The sequence below is a fragment of the Xenopus tropicalis genome, chromosome 10 (assembly GCF_000004195.4).
Source record: "Xenopus tropicalis strain Nigerian chromosome 10, UCB_Xtro_10.0, whole genome shotgun sequence".
NCBI lineage: Eukaryota > Metazoa > Chordata > Amphibia > Anura > Pipidae > Xenopus > Xenopus tropicalis.
Genome location: NC_030686.2, coordinates 48,145,046 through 48,163,055, shown reverse-complemented (window position 1 = coordinate 48,163,055; position 18,010 = coordinate 48,145,046). Strand labels below are relative to the sequence as shown.

The window sequence follows — 18,010 nt, the reverse complement described above, 5'->3', positions numbered from 1 at the left end:
CTCCTACCCATATGTATAAATACAAATATACAGAGAAGGAATGTTCTGGGCACACAATAAGCTGTACCCCCATTCTGTACTGTCTAAGGGAAACACTATGGCACCCCCTACCCATATGTATAAATACAAATATACAGAGAAGGAATGTTCTGGGCACACAATAAGCTGTACCCCCATACTGTAATGTCTAAGGGAAACACTATGGCACCCCCTACCCATATGTATAAATACAAATATACAGAGAGGGAATGGTCTGGGGACACAGTAAAGGGTACTTCTATACTGTAATATAAGAGAAGATAGATGTTATGACAAGCTTTCCTAAGCGTTCAGTGTGAAGGATAGGGTGAGAGTATCAGATGTTCCCATGGGGATTTTTCAGAGCAGGACCCCTACATCCACAGGCCTTTCCCACTAGCCCATGGAGATGTGCCGATCTGCAAAGAGTGGGAAGAGATGTACTGATAATCAGTGTGAGAAATCGAGGCCCTGGAAAGACCCTATGGAAGGACGGAGCACTAGCAGTCTAGCAGACCCAGCTTGGTGGAACCTTTAGATTTCTGTCATAGACATGTGACTCAGATAAGGAAACAGGAAAGGAATAAGAAATTGGGGCCATCAAGATACTGCTGTCTTTTCATTCAGTCTAGTAATGAAAGGAAAAGTACAGGAAATTCCCTGTCAATAATATGAGGTCTGTCCTTCCCCCAGTGTTTGGTAATATAGAATTACAAATTGTGTTGCTCGACATAGGCAATAAACAGGATCCCAATGTAAAATTTAGGGTGAAGACGCATGGAGCTACTTAGTTACGGCTACTTAACACCAGAAAATACCCTGCCATAGACAATACTGAGAATTGCCTCTGCTGAAACACATGTTGAGTTATAAGTAAACAATCAGTGTTGTCTCTTTTAGTAGCCGCAACAAGTAGCTGCTACCAGTAGCTCAGTGTCTCTTCACCCTTAGGGCTCTGGTACACGGGGATATTAGTCGCCTGCGACAAATCTCCCGTGTCGCGGGCAATTAATTTCCCCCCGAAATGCCATCCCGCCGGCGGGATGGCATTACGGGGAGCTTAGTGGCCCGCAACAAATCTCCCATGTTGCGGGCGACTAAGCTCCTCATGTACTAGAGCCCTTAGAACTCATATACCAAGAAGGCAAGTTTGCCAAAATTGGGCAATTTCAAGCGTCTTTTTTTATTCTCAAAAATACATCAAAAGGCCAAACTGCCCCAAATCACTCTCTAGTGATATCAATGAGAATTAAAGTAAACGCCAATGCAGGCAATTTTTATGTTCTAAATTAAGAACGTGTGCACATTGTTTTTACAGTTTCCATTGACCACATGGTGTGATTTGGAGGCACTTGGGGTCCATGATTTGACACAGGAATAAACACAGCAGGCCAAGAACTAAGTGATTGAATGGCAGAGGATAATGGGTGCAGCAGCTAAAGGACGATGGAGCATCAACCTACAGCACCGGTGCTGAGTGACAAAATAGTGACAAAAACATATATATTTGATGCTGATTTTTATAAATTCTGCCCCAGCAGCTTGCAGGCCTTTAGGGTAATAGCACTCAGCACAATTTCAAGCTTGAAGGTGGGCAGCAAATGCTGAAAGATATATTTGCACTGACATAACGGTAATCACCATGACCCTGCCAGAAAGGTTTCCAGCAGGAACAAGGCGATTAACATTATTCTCAATGCAAAAGTATTTTCTAGTATTATGATGCTCCACCTGCAAGCAAAAACCATAGGGATGGCAAAATGCTCCATGTGCAATTACCTTTAGTCAAGAAGACTGTTGGTGCTTCCCCTGGGTATTGGTAGGATAACTGGTGTGTATATATGTACAGTATGTGGGTGCTATACAGACAGAGTAATATATAGATGTGTGTGTGCGACTGTAACATCAGCAGCCAACAGCATGGGAACCTCTGCGTCGGCTGTTACCAACCTCCAATTTGCCACTTTGGTTTTGAGGAACGTAAGGCCGAGGCGCTGGACAAGTTTAGTGCCGAGCTTGCGCAGGACTGTCTGGTTGCTGTCACACAAGTTACAGTTGTCAAGACAGGTGAGGACGATGGAGGCTGTGTGACAAAAAGAAAAAGAAATGGTTTCACAGACAAAAAAAAAAATTATTTGCAGGTATTCACTAATTAAGGGCAAATCCCATGGGTTAGAGCAGGGGTCTTACTCGTGAGCCACAGTCAAATGCTCAGACTTGGGGAGCAACACAAGCACCATAAAGTTCATGGAAGAGCCAAATAAGGGCTGTGATTGGCTATTAGGGGCCTCTATGCACCCTATCAGCTTACAGGGGGCTTTATATTGTTTAAATTCGACAAAATTTTCCCCCAAGTCAGGAATTCAAAAATAACTACCTGGTTTGGGGGCACTGAGAGCAACACCCAAGGGGTTGGGGAACAACATGTTGCCCCCAAGCTACTGGTTGAGGATTACTGGGTTAGAAGAAGCCCAGTGTGTGGTATATTACATTGGTGCATGTTTGGGACAATGTACAGGTTACATCCATGGCACAGCTCACAAAAAGTTGCCAAACAAAACCAAATATTAATTTGATTGCTGAATTTACCCCATGAAGCCCTAAGCTCAAACAGATAGGATTCTTACCATACGGTAAACAGTCCTCTCTCTTTCCATGCTTGAAGAGCTGCGCCTGAAACAGAGAATAATACTCAATTCATTAGAAGAACCCAATATTGACATTAGGGATGCATCGAATGCCAGGGTGGGTTCGGCCGAACCCAAAAAAGTGGGTTTGGTGCATCCCTAATTGACATAGTTGGCAGTGCATTATGGGAGATTGGCTACTGTCTCAGAGCAGGTGGGTACCATACCAATGAGCTACGGCTACCAGGCAGGCTTGTATTTACCCTAGTAGAAATATTTACAGGGGGCAGTTAAAACCTTCTAGCCACTAGTCACACCAGGGATAATTCTGAGATTTCTGATTTCCCAGAATCCTCCACAAGCCGACAATCTGTTTGGCACACCCAGTGGCACAGAAACATGGCACCAAAGCCTGCCGTTGCCACGGGCCATGAAACTGGCTATGTTGCAAGCCAGTGACTCATCCCTATAAAAGATAATGTTTACCATAAGGGCGACCATGGCTGCTCCCATTCCCTGCATACCAAGCGTGGCTGGCGAGGGTTATTGCACAGCGCAAGCATTTCAGGTACCACAGGACTGACCTACTTTCTGCCCAGACCTGTAATTAAAGGAACCTGGGGTAAGATCTGTTCAAATTACTCAACGGTTGTAAAATGATAAGTCTATTATTGGTCACTGATGTCTGATTTTAACCTTAGGATTTAGGCCAAACAGATTGTTGGCTTGTGGAGGATTCTCAACCACAGGACAAGCAGCTCTGCATCTACAACTCCTTCATATCTAATGCGGTAATGTAAAAAAAAGGCTCACAATTGTCAAGGTCTAGTAACCCATAGCAACCAGATATTTGCTTTCATTAACTGCCATAGTTGGTTGCTAGGGGTTAGTACACTGGGCAGATAACTCTGCTGGGGAACCATGGGATGTTAACATGCACCCCAAAGCTGCACGGTATGCACCCTCTATAGTTATTCCACTGCACTTAACCCATTAATGGAAGGCAGTAAGTCATAGCCTACTGGGGTGAGTGGCTTGGGAAAGAATAAGTCTGTTTCCCACAGGTATTATGAGTACCACAAGGCAGTTAATACATGTTTGGTGCCAGAAAGACTGTTCCCCATCAGCATAACAAGGGCCCAGGAACTCCAGCCTTAGCATTAGCTAAAGGATTTTCCATACAATAGGTCAGGGGCAGTGGTTTCGTTCAGCAAGGACTGGAGCACAAATGGTTTATATACTCCCTCTGGTTTCACTGAGATAAAACAACTTGGGCTTAGTAACAAGTGCCAAATCCTACATGCCATTTCCACATCAATGGCCATGAATAAGGGCAGCCACACAGACTGCAGCTAAAATTGGGCAACTTGACTCTGGGAGGGGAGTCACTGACATCACACACTGACAATGCTGTGGGTGTAAAAGGGATCTTACTCTTATTTATTCATGCATTATAAGGGATAGTGTACCCCCTACTGTAAATGATAAGGATATTAGCAGTCACTGAGGGGTTCTGTGCCCCCATATAAAGGCACAAGGCTGCAGGCTGAGTTATACAGGGAACTCTGAGTATCACTCATGTATTATAAGGGATAATGTACCCCCTACTGTAAATGATAAGGATATTAGCAGTCACTGAGGGGTTCTGTGCCCCCCATATAAAGGCACAAGGCTGCAGGCTGAGTTATACAGGGAACTCTGAGTATCACTCATGTATTATAAGGGATACTGTACCCCCTACTGTAAATGATAAGGATATTAGCAGTCACTGAGGGGTTCTGTGCCCATATAAAGGCACAAGGCTGCAGGCTGAGTTATACAGGGAACTCTGAGTATCACTCATGTAAGAGAAGGAATATGGAGGAGGACATTGTAGGCAGAGGAGAAGCTTAAAGACAAGCACCCACACAGCAGAGAAGGAACCAAACATCATTATGCAGTTTTACTAATTAGCAGAGCGTAAGGTGCAGTCTTAATAATCTGCAAAACTGACCGCACCTCATACAAAGTGATGCACTTGGGCTTGGTTTTCTGGGAATAAAGGACCAGTCTCGCATGCAGAACAGAATCCCCAAGCTACATAAATACCCTTAATTGATAATGTGAACCTCCCCATTGTTTTGGTTGAGCCTCCCCAACATGCAGAACTGTACAGATTCCTTCAAGGATTAGGAAACTCCTAGAGCTCCTGTGTTACATGGTGACCTACAAATTCCTACAGTGGGAAATATAATGAACAAAGGGCGTCACATACATGTGGAACACTTACATAACACTTACTAGCAGGGTGCTGGGAGTAGCCACCTCTCCCTGCCATTCCACACGGAATTATTATTATTTAGCCCAGAAGAACTATTGTCAAGGCTTCTACTGTTTGGCCCCGTTGTATGGGCTTCTCCCATTGGTCCCCAGTAACTCCCAACTATATAATAAGAGAATTATATATTATAAAGGAGTAAAGGTGGCCATACACGGGCCGATTCTAGCTGCTGATATGGGTCCCTTATACTGATTTGGCAGCTTATCGGCCCGTGTAGGGGCACTCCCAACGGGACTGCCCGACCGATATCCAGCCTGAAATCGGGCAGATCTCAATCGGGCAGGTTAGAAAATCTATTCGGATCGGGGACCGCATGGGCTCGTTGATACGGTCCCCGGACCGACTTTGCCTATACCCGTCGTTATAATTCAATCGTTTGGCCCCAGGGCCAAACGATCGAATTAGCCTGGATTCTCCCGATATCGCCCACCCGTAGGTAGGGGATATCGGGATAAGATTATGGGGACCTTTAGTATTTAAGATGGCCAATACATGGAAAGTTCAGCTTATTTGGGCAAGGTTCCCAAATGAGCAGATTTTTACCTAATTTGGCCTCCAACATTCACTGAAATAAAGGTGAAATCTAATGATAACGTCCCATTAAGCAGCACAATCCCATTTACACTGCAATTCGTTATTAGCCAATGACGTGCTCTAGAATTACTGATATACTAAGCTAGGGATTTCTGGGAAATAATGTGCCAAACAGAAACCACCAGATATTGCTCCGTGGAGCTCATTCCCTGCCTTACAAGTCCGTGTTTATCAGCGTGAGAAAGAAGTGAGCCCAAGGGCCACAAAGATCCGGCTTTGCTTATTCTCCTGCTATAAAATAGAGAGGGACTCAGGCGATACTTTGTTGCAACCAGTAGTTTTGCTGCCTCGGGGCCCCGCAGAGCTGGATAGAGCACCGGTTTGAGTTCCCTGGGGCAGATTATTAAAGAGCTGCCAAACCTCACAGTGTGGGAAGACAGCAACTTCACTAGGTAATATAGATTCACACGATACATATACATTTATAGCTCTCCTTTATTAGCAAGGCCAAGATCCCTAAAGGCAAAATATACCATGTTAAAGGAACAGTAACACCAAAAAATGAAAGTGTTTTAAAGTAATTGAAATATCACGTACTATTGCCCTACAATGGTAAAACTCGGGTGTCTGCTTCAGGAACACTACTATAGTTTATATAAATAAGCTGCTGTGTAGCCATGGGGGCAGCCATTCAAGCTGGAAAAAAGGAGAAAAGGCACAGGTTACATAGCAGATAACAGATAAGACACCATTGTATGCTACAGGGTTTATCTGTTAGCTGCTATATAACCTGTGCCTTTTCTTCTTTTGAATGGCTGCCCCCATGGCTACACACCAGGGTTTATATAAACTCTAGTAATGTTTCTGAAGCAAACACAAAACTTTTACCGGTGCAGGGCAGCAGTACATTATAGTTTAATTTCTTTAAAATATATACATTTTTTGGTGTTAATGTTCCTTTAAATATAAAGTTCTTTGAAAAGATACTGAATGTTTACGGAGTACAAAAGAACCACTCCCTGATATGTATGTATGTATATATATATATATATATATATATATATATATATAGCATCTCTCTCTCTCTATATATATATATATATATATATATATGCATCTCTATATAAATAAAATTGAGGAGGATGCCATATTGTGTGCCCAGAACATTCCTTTTCTGTATATTTGTATTTATACATATGGGTAGGAGGTGCCATAGTGTTTCCCTTAGACAGTACAGTATGGGGGTACAGCTTATTGTGTGCCCAGAACATTCCTTCTCTGTATATTTGTATTTATACATATGGGTAGGGGGTGCCATAGTGTTTCCCTTAGACAGTACAGTATGGGGGTACAGCTTATTGTGTGCCCAGAACATTCCTTCTCTGTATATTTGTATTTATACATATGGGTAGGGGGTGCCATAGTGTTTCCCTTAGACAGTACAGTATGGGGGTACAGCTTATTGTGTGCCCAGAACATTCCTTCTCTGTATATTTGTATTTATACATATGGGTAGGGGGTGCCATAGTGTTTCCCTTAGACAGTACAGTATGAGGGTAGAGCTTATTGTGTGCCCAGAACATTCCTTCTCTGTATATTTGTATTTATACATAAGGGTAGGGGGTGCCATAGTGTTTCCCTTAGACAGTACAGTATGGGGGTACAGCTTATTGTGTGCCCAGAACATTCCCTCTCTGTATATTTGTATTTATACATATGGGTAGGAGGTGCCATAGTGTTTCCCTTAGACAGTACAGTATTGGGGTACAGCTTATTGTGTGCCCAGAACATTCCTTCTCTGTATATTTGTATTCATGCATATGGGTAGGGGGTGCCATAATGTTTCCCTTAAACAGTACAGTATGGGGTACAGCTTATTGTGTGCCCAGAACATTCCCTCTCTGTATATTTGTATTTATACATATGGGTAGGGGGTGCCAATAGTGTTTCCCTTAGACAGTAACAGTATGGGGGTACAGCTTATTGTGTGCCCAGAACATTCCTTCTCTGTATATTTGTATTTTATACATATGGGTAGGAGGTGCCATAGTGTTTCCCTTAGACAGTACAGTATGGGGGTACAGCTTATTGTGTGCCCAGAACATTCCTTCTCTGTATATTTGTATTCATGCATATGGGTAGGGGGTGCCATAATGTTTCCCTTAAACAGTACAGTATGGGGGTACAGCTTATTGTGTGCCCAGAACATTCCCTCTCTGTATATTTGTATTTATACATATGGGTAGGGGGTGCCATAATGTTTCCCTTAGACAGTACAGTATGGGGGTACAGCTTATTGTGTGCCCAGAACATTCCTTCTCTGTATATTTGTATTTATACATATGGGTAGGGGGTGCCATAATGTTTCCCTTAGACAGTACAGTATGGGGGTACAGCTTATTGTGTGCCCAGAACATTCCCTCTCTGTATATTTGTATTTATACATATGGGTAGGAGGTGCCATAGTGTTTCCATAGTACAGTATGAGGGTAGATGCAATTATGAGCCCAGATCATGTCCTCTCTGTATATGGCTTTACATATAATGATATAATAATCACCCCCTGATGAAATGCTATTGTTTGTTCGCTGCTGTGATGGAGGGCTCGGGGCTAGCTGAATTCTAGGGTTGATTATGTATGTAAGTCACGCAAGGACCGGGAGGGACAGAGCCTACGGCTTAGCAGGTCTATCACCTGAGCTCTAATCATAGGGTTTTAAAGGAGCACATTAAGCCTGCAGGTTCCCCGTCCCTGCTGTACACTAATATGTCTCAAAGGATCAGCACGGGGATGCTCCACCTATTAACCACTGCCTCTCTATCCAACATGCAGCCGCCATTGTTATGGCCTTTATTGTGTCTCAGAAGTGGAAGCAGTATGGCAGCCACAGCCATATTAATAAATACAGCAAATGCCTCTGTGCTTTTTAACCAATGCCCGACAGATTCAGGGAACATTTAAAGGGTAAATACAGGAGGGCACAATATCGGTTGGCTGTTTCAGATGCACAGGATTGGCTGGGGGGCAGCACTTTACTGTAGATGACACAATGTTTGCTTAATTGGCTGGAACAAAAGTGTGAGGCTGTGGGGCCCGCAGGCATAACAACCTGTCACAGGACACCTGCTGCAAGGCAGGTGTAACCAAGGGAAGGAATAAATGGCAGTGCAAGCCCGGGCAGGCTTTTCTCTATCGGAATTGAGCCGGCCATTGACTCAAAGGAGCAGAACCGGTGCTCCTGCATTAATGGGCCTGTCACCTGTGAGCAAATGACCTGCTGGTAGGTGCAATGCTTGCACAAGGGGCCCCAGGGCTTATCCTGACAAAGAGAGGAGCTGCCGCGCTGTAACAACTCCCATGTCATTAATAGCCTACAGGGAACGGTTCCACTCACTCTTGCCTCAATGCTATGCCTCTCATTGGGGGAGATGGCTAAGCCCCACAGCAGGAATGGGCAGTGCGAAGGTACAACCCCCAGCACCCCACTCAGCACCTTACTAATGTGATAGGGTCTGGGGCAAGACAGACTTAATGTGCCACCTTTATTAATATTACTCCTGGGCCTGTTCATCAGATGTACATCAAGAACTGCCAAAGGGACAAAAACTGATATTGTTACCATCTCCATCTTATCCAACTCTCACTATCTTGCCCTATTGTCTCCATCTTATCCAACTCTCACTATCTTGCCCTACTGTCTCCATCTTATCCAACTCTCACTATCTTGCCCTACTGTCTCTATCTTATCCAACTCTCACTATCTTGCCCTACTGTCTCCATCTTATCCAACTCTCACTATCTTGCCCTACTGTCTCCATCTTATCCAACTCTCACTATCTTGCCCTACTGTCTCCATCTTATCCAACTCTCACTATCTTGCCCTACTGTCTCCATCTTGCCCTACTGTCTCCATCTTATCCAACTCTCACTATCTTGCCCTACTGTCTCCATCTTGCCCTACTGTCACCATCTTGCCCTACTGTCTCCATCTTGCCCTACTGTCTCCATCTTATCCAACTCTCACTATCTTGCCCTACTGTCTCCATCTTATCCAACTCTCACTATCTTGCCCTACTGTCTCCATCTTGCCCTGCTGCCTCCGTCTTGCCCAACTCTCACTATCTTGCCCTACTGTCTCCGTCTTGCCCTACTGTCTCCGTCTTGCCCTACTGTCTCCGTCTTGCCCTACTGTCTCCGTCTTGCCCTACTGTCTCCGTCTTGCCCTACTGTCTCCGTCTTGCCCTCCTGTCTCCATCTTGCCCTCCTGTCTCCATCTTATCCTCCCGTAAATTCTCATTGTACTATAAGCATCCTGGCCTACTGATGCCATCTTACCATGCTAAGCCTGCTATCTTCCTGCTCTTCCTACCTATAGCATCTGTTCTGTGGAATAGTGGGACCCAGGTACTTATTTTGACTTTCTAATGCAAAGACCTAAAAATGAATGTTCCAAAAGTATTATTGTACGTAGTATTTTGTTTGTTCCCCTTTAAATAGTAGAAACCCCTTAGACTGTTTATTTTTGACTCCCACAGACAATAAGAGATCAGGCTACATGTTAGGCCTAATTAGAGCTAATTAGGGCTCTTCAAAATGCTCAGCAAGATCCTTCTGTATGTGTACTGGCCACATGGAGCAATTGGGATAATGAGAGCAAACCAAGGTGCCTACACTGTAACTCCATATAAAGCTCATTAAGCGGCTACCGCTTGTGATCATTTGCAGCTTAGGGATACAGCCTCATTCATGCTCCTAATGCCGCCGAGGCCCTGGCTGGTTCCAGGAGGGAGGAGGCAAGCTAAGGAACTGGTCGGGTGGCTCATTCTAATAAATGAAAAGTCGCAGGCTGCAAACTGGAGTTTCGAGTTGACAAACTGACTCCCTTATCTCTCCATCTTTTTTCTTAACTGGGAGGCGACAAATAAGTTAGATATGTTTAAAAGGCATGAAGAATAAAGGCATAAAATCTTTTCTAAATAGTGAGGGGTGGGCCAGGCTGGGTGGAGGATGCCACCTGCTATGCATGGCTCATTAGCCGGATTAAAGCGTGATCACGATGGGCCTCGTTCTACAGGGCTATGCATTTCTATGGGATTGCCTTTAGCACAGAATTAATTCCTTCAAATTGAGACCACTCAAAAATATTAAAGGTGACGTAACCCCTCCCTGGATAATGTTTAGTTTTGGTGCCACGGGGACGTCCAGTTTCCCAACCTTATCATGGTCACTTAGCCCAATGTAACTGCTCTACCATAGTGCCAGTGTTGGTGCCCACCATATTTGGCAGCAAAGCTGTGCCCAGACTGGATAGCAGTGACTGGTCATTGGGCAAGTACCACAGCTCAGCAGGCCTGCCAGATGGCTTGTCTGACTGATGTCTGGCCAAAAATTGGGCAGTTTATCTATAGGGCAGCTTAGAACATCCCATTGATATAAGAACTGCTTTGGCCTGCTAATAAGGTCCTCTCATACCACATCTGCATAGGCAAAACTTGATGCGATTGATGGCCAGACAGCCAAATGATTCAATTAGCCCAATCTGACCTATTACACATGTGGCCTAAGATCCTCTTATTTGTCAAGCTTGCTAAACAAAAGGATATTTCTGTGTATACCTATCTTTAGTCAGTGGTGCAATTTGGTGGAATGTAATGACCAGGTAAAGCATATCAAGGCATAATAGATGTACACCTGTAGCTATATTGATCCTAAGGAACTAATATGCAGCCAATCACTGCTGCTGCCATATGGATCCCTGTAGAGCGGATCGAAATGTTCTGTCAAGCCTCTGCCTATAGAAGAGGAAAGGGCCAGTAGTACTAATGAAGTGGCCAAAGGGACTAACAAAATGGCGAATGGGCAGCCTATAATATATTAGAGCAAACATTTGTCCCTAGTAATTTTATTTTTCTGATTTAAGAGAATTCAGTCTAGGAAGGCAGAGATTTGTAAAGGAGGAAAAGCCTGGAGAAAGAGGGCAAAGTGCAACATTAGGGATAAAGGAAAGGCTAAGAGAACTTTTTTCTAAAAACTGCATAAAAATCTTTTTAATCTTTTTTTAAAGTTGCTAAAACAACACAAAAAAATGTAGAAAGCAACAGGTGGAGAGAGAAGTTAGGAGTTAAGTTCATCACAAAGGAGGCTCCTTAATATTTAAATGCCCATAAACAAGACGGCTGCGAGCAGACAGATACTTAGCTCCGAGGCACAGCTCAGAATCGGTTTCAGTGTTACTTAAGTAGTATCGCTTTAGTGTTCATTTAATGAAACAGGTGAACGAACACCCTGGCCAAGCCCATGAGCATTATCAGATTATTTAGCAGGTGAAGAACAAGGATAGCAGGTTGCAGCTTGACAAGAAGGAAGTTTATGGAAAAGGGAGGCAAGATCATTAACCACTGCCAAGGATGGGTGGTGAAACCCTGGCCTGTGTAAAGAGTTAATCTGCTATATTTGTAATTGTTTGGAGAAATGAAAAGATGCCTGGTCATGTCCTGTAGGGAATATGTGAAGGGAGACAGGTGAATGCAATGAGAAAGATTGGTGCCAATAACCCATAGATGCGCTCAGTGCAGCAGAGACCATGTTAAAATGGCACCACACGTAGCACAGGCTGTACTCTTGGCATTTGGGGTTCAGAGAATGGCCGAGTACTGTACGCTTTGTTAGTGCCAACACCCTCTCCAAGAAACATCGCCCCAACAAGATTTGCATGTTGCTATAATTAACTAGGATCAAACAAATAAACATGTGTGCTGGCAAGGGAGGGACAAATAGCTGCTAACGCCTGCAAGGATCATTTTGCTGCTCCGGTTTAAGTACATTATATCTGGAATATATATACTGACTCCAGATTGAGTTGGTAGTGTATTTACCCACATGGGCAGTGTAATTCGTTAATGTGTGTTCTTTACAGTTTACTCTTTAGCAATGTGTATAAGCGGATTTACCAGTGCCTGTAGCATCCCATCCATGGCTATCGTTCCTTCCATAGTAAGGTAACTGGCATTTGACAGAGTAGAGAGCGTCCAGTCGAGAAAGTCGGCCATCCTCTTCTGCTTGACATCGGGGCGGGTGATAAACCTGATGGAAGGAGAAAAAACTGCATTTCTGCAAAAGACTTTTGTTTCTGCTTTTTTAACCAAACTGCTTTTTAGCAGATGCCTGATAGCTCCTGTCCAATAAGGTTGACATGTCTCAGATTATCAAAAATGTGACCTAAAGGTACAGAAACAGAGCAGAATACTTGCTCCAGGAGCAGTTTAGTGGAATGCATAGGATGCTGGTAGAGAGAATGGTGGGAAAACATATGTGTTTACATGACCGTGGTACTGATACTGATCAGTAAAGGGCTGAATGGATCACATTTCTGTTCTACAAGGTCACATAATTCCACATCCCCATTTCATAACAGCAAAGGATAAAAACAGGCAAAGAAAATACTTTATAGTTACTCAATGTAGAAAACACTGATCCTAAAGCTCCCTTCTACATAGTGGGCAAATCTAGCAGCCTTCTTGTGATCCACAGAAAGCACCAGGACCATGGGTCAAAGAACACAAGTTGGCCTATTACTCCTATGTCCGTGCCAACCCAACGGGATTATCCATTTCACCAGGACAATATGCCTCTCCATTGTTCATACGCAAGAGCTACCATTCTGCAAAACTACCTTTTGTAGCTATAGCAGTTAAATGAACTAGTGGAGATGGATGGGGTTGTCCTGGCAACACAACCACCTTTGCCATACTTGTACCATATTCCTAATATCATATTTTCATCTTGTTGCTGTAGCAGGACTGTAGCAAGTGGAAATATGCTGGCACAGCTGGCCATATGGCATTCCCACTGTCATAGTTTATTGCTTAAAAATTAGGTAACAGTTAGCAAAAAAAAAAAAACTACATGCAAGTGATTTTTAAAATACATACTTACATTTTACCATGAACTTCCCCATTATAAGAGGGTTCACATGACTGAATTGTCAATGATAAATACATTCATTTATAGAAGGGATAAAAGGGAACACTCCTAACTCAACTCAACAGTAGTCTGCCTATTACAGGAATTTAAATGCATGACAAATGAGTTATATGAAAGGATTAGTACTGACATGGGTAATAGAAAAAATGGCAGGGTAGGTAACTAGCTGTACTTTCATCTAAATGCTACAGGTGTAAGGGTGGCCCCAGGCGATGTGTATGCATAGGCTGCTGAAGTCTATTCTCAATAGCTCTCTAGTGCCACCCAGTGTCAGCTGAAAAGAATGGCAATCTTTCTTCGCCCAAGCAGCGCAGCCTATATAATCTGTCATTAATGAACTCGCACGGAAAAGCTTCTCTGTCGGATTAATAACAGGATATGGGCACTGCGCCACAATTTAGGGTACAGCGTGCACCCATCTGTATCAGCAGTGACAGCACATTTCAATAGGGGACAATTAACACCTCTGTTCAACATGAGCCAAATAAAGAGTCTTTAAAAAGTGCAAATTGATAATGGTTCTGTTTTCACCCTGACTCACTCCTTCTGAAATACGTTGAGTTACATAAAGAGGTACCGGTAAATAGCTCTATATTATCAGCTCTGCCTTCCCCTTAGCACTAATGAGTTTCAAGCAGAACTGACATGCCTGAATCCATTACCCAGGGAGCTTTACTGGGAGGGCAAATGTGACTAAATAGCATAGCTGCTCTGAAGAAACGAGGAGGAATAAATAAGAGGAATAAATAAAAGAAATGCAATAATGTTCTTCAGTAGCACCGTTCTGCTTCAGTTGGCTTCATACTGAACACGGGTACCTATTGCCCTTTTATATTTGCCAAAAAATGAAATGGCCTTTCGCAAATGTGTGCCAACTTAACACCTCTGTTGAACATAAGCCAAATAAAGAGTCTTTAAAAAGTGCAAATTGATAATGGTTCTGTTTTCACCCTGACTCACTCCTACCTATTGCCCTTTTATATTTTCCAGAAAAGGAAGTGGCCTTTCCAAAATGTGTGCCAACTTACTTGGAAACAAGCACGGCAGCGGCATCCCGAGCTTTGTCACTGACCACCAGGTAGGACTAGAGGGAACAGAAGGGTTACAGTTATTAACAGCAGGAAGCACAGATTGAATAAGCTTCTATGCACAGATAACAAATGCTCACCTTGGCCACATCCAGAATGATGTCCATTGTGGGTTTGCGCTTGGGCCCCAAATCACTGGCAATGTTCCCATCCAGGCGAGACAGGTCAAAGGGTATCAAGCATGTCATGGAGAGCCACAAAAGCAGCATGTAGCGAGTTTCCCAGGTCTAGTGGAGAGGGAATGAAAGCACTTGGGATTTATTACTTAAAATATGAATAAGTAAAAGGGAAGCTGCAACACTGTATATTACTGCTCTGTGTGGAACGGCAAACAAAGAACTGGCATATGGAGTATTGCAAATGTGACAGACAGGTAGGTTAAATGGCTTTTTTTTTAAAAAAAAATCACCCTAGTGTTGTAATAGGGAGCGCTGCGATATGCAGAGCATGTGGTCAGATACGGTAGGATCTGCAACTCATAGGAGACCAGTAGCAATGATCTGTGTGTTCAGCCTAAAACAAGAACAGGGGCCCATCTCATTTCTAGACCTGCTAGTGGTTTATATATGGACAAGAAGAAGATATTTGCAGACCAATTTTCTGTCTGGAGAAACTGCTACAATCTAATGGTATAAGGGTGAAGACACACAGAGCTAGTAGCAGCTACTTGTCATGGCTACTAAACGCCCTGTCATAGACAATAATAAGAATTGCCTCGGCTAAACACATCTTATTAGTAAATGATCAGCATTGTCTGTTTCTGTAGCCACTACAAGTAGCTTCTACTAGTAGCTCTGTGTAGTAGCTCTTCACCCTTAGGGCAGTGGTACACGGGGAGATTAGTCGCCCATGATAAATCTTGACTATTGCGGGCAACTAATCTCCCCGACATACCATTCCACTGGGAAGAATGTAAATCCCCGGTGGGATGGCAAACACGTCGCTTTGGTTTTCGGAAGTTGCCTGAAGCGAGGCAACTTCAGGCGACCAAAGCGATGTGTCTACCATCCCACCATCTTCAGAAGAAGAAAATTCACTTACCTCATGATCTTTGGGGTCTTGTGCTGAAATCATTTCCAACACGGGCTGCACATCAACAACTTCATGGGGGAAAAGGCGGAGGAAAATCTTGTACCCCCGCACCTACAGGAGAAAAGAAGCCCACTTTTCTTACATCAAGAGAACACTGCCCCTACAGGCTGGATATTGCCAACTTAGAGACCTATCATTCAGCCTTTCTTTGTCCTCTAAAATGGTCAGTGACTCCAGCACCCAAAAATTTAACTTTATAACTATATTTTAATCCTTATGTTTCTATTTATTAAAACCACTGCCTGGTTGCTACAGTGAGCACCAGAAAAAAATTAAGTAAATGTAAAAATAGAAATAGGATAAAAATTAAGAAATATATGCAATTCACGGGGTCTAAATCATAGTATAATACAGTGTTTTTCAACCTTTTTTGGGCAAAGGCACACTTGTTTCATGAAAAAAATCACGAGCCACACCACCATTAGAAAATGTTAAAAAATTTAACTCTGTGCCCAGCAGCAGTGCCCCCCTAGTACACTGGTGCCCAGCAGCAGTGCCCCCCTAGTACATTGGTGCCAAGAGCAGTGCCCCCTAGTACATTGGTGCCCAGCAGCAGTGCCCCCCTAGTACATTGGTGCCAAGAGCAGTGCCCCCCTAGTACACTGGTGCCCAGCAGCAGTGCCCCCCTAGTAAATTGGTGCCAAGAGCAGTGCCCCCCTAGTACATTGGTGCCCAGCAGCAGTGCCCCCTAGTACATTGGTGCCAAGAGCAGTGCCCCCCTAGTACATTGGTGCCCAGCAGCAGTGCCCCCCAGTACATTGGTGCCAAGAGCCAGCCCCCCTAGTACATTGGTGCCCAGCAGCAGTGCCCCCCAGTACATTGGTGCCAAGAGCCAGCCCCCCTAGTACATTGGTGCCCAGCAGCAGTGCCCCCATAAGTCAGTGTGCCCCGTGGCCCCCCCTAATACATTGGTGCCCAGCAGCATTTTACTCTTCGGCGGCTTCAGTAGCATCTTCCCCTCACGCGCGCCGCCTCTGCACTTCTGCCTACACGCGACCGCACACAGGCCCTTTTATAACGTTGCGCCCCGTGCGTACCGACGTGACCCGTACACACGGGGCGCAACCAATGACAGGGCCCGGATTTTTTTTTTAAAGTAAAAATTGCGGCCCTGCCTACGGCACACCAGGCAACATCTCACGGCACACTAGTGTGCCGCGGAACAGCGGTTGAAAAACGCTGGTATAATACATCTGAGTAATAACATGCCTTTAAGAAATGAGCCAAACGTCACAGACGAGAATTAGTAGGGCATCTCCACTAGAAACAATGACAGGAAGATTTTTAACACAGCCAGAAGGAGGCGCTGCCAGTGCACTGTATTATGTCTCAATGCAACTATTACCTCATACTGCTCTTACCTTGGAAATGATGTAGAGGAATTTAAAGGCTAAATGGAACAAGACCGGAGGGGAAGCCTTGTCTTGAATTATTTCCAGCAGTGAGTTCAACATCCAGTCTGTAAGAAAGAATACATATTGCGATTATTGGGGATTCTTGTCCCACATTTAGTCTACATATCCAGTGGGCAAACTAAACACAACAGCATAGGCGGAAATGTGAATTGTGTCTGATACCTAGACAACTGGGGACTGGCACCATGGATACCCCACCAACCCACAGCACCTCTTTGTCCATGGTGCACATTTTAATTTTTATTTTGTTTTGTTTAGCAGCTCTCCGGTTTAAAAATTTAGCAGCTAGCTGGTTGCTGGGCTCCACTTCACCCTAGCAACCAGGCAGTGTTTTGAACGAGAGACTTGAAGAATGAACAGAAAAGGCCTGAATAGAAAGCTAAGTAATAAAGAGTAACAAAAACATTGTGTTCTCACAAAGGAATTGTTTTTTGGCTGCTGGGGCCAGGGACACCTATTTGAAAGCTGAAAAAAGGAAAAAGGGAAGGAAAATAACAGAACCGAATAGTAAATTCTATAACATACTAACGACAGGTAAACTACCCCTTTAACTAGAGCTGGACGAAGTAGTACTGGCAACACTACTACAGCACCCTGCCGGCACACCCTGCACCTAAGCAGCACCGGCACAAAGGAGGGGATAAGCAAGGAGAATCATATACAGTCTATGCCCTGTATATACAGGTTGCTAATGGGCCTGCTGCTCATGCCACAATTATCCCTGACACAGAGCACAATGCAGTGCGCTGGACTGTGTGACTTACCTAAATGTGGGTCCAAAAGGTGGGGCTGCTCCTGGTACTTGTCCATAATCACTACAAAAGAGAGCATGCCACTGGTTAAACACAGTATATGCATAGTGCGCATTGTTGGACATCCAGCACTCACCAGTGTAAATGCCCCCCCAAATCCCCAAACTGCTGGGGATGTTC

At 44.1% G+C, this 18,010-nt stretch overlaps 1 protein-coding gene across 2 annotated transcripts in view; it reads right to left on the bottom strand.

Moving 5' to 3' along the window:
• The window catches only part of tbcd (tubulin folding cofactor D), a 115,147-nt gene that overhangs the window by 81,534 nt on the left and 15,603 nt on the right, over positions 1–18,010 (bottom strand). For both annotated transcript variants that reach the window (XM_031894165.1, NM_001078911.1), the window contains 8 exon segments: positions 17,843–17,893; positions 17,025–17,122; positions 15,613–15,714; positions 14,652–14,798; positions 14,512–14,567; positions 12,451–12,583; positions 2,646–2,691; positions 1,969–2,101 (listed from right to left, as the gene is read on the bottom strand). In XM_031894165.1, coding sequence (XP_031750025.1) covers positions 1,969–2,101; positions 2,646–2,691; positions 12,451–12,583; positions 14,512–14,567; positions 14,652–14,798; positions 15,613–15,714; positions 17,025–17,122; positions 17,843–17,893 — 766 coding nt within the window.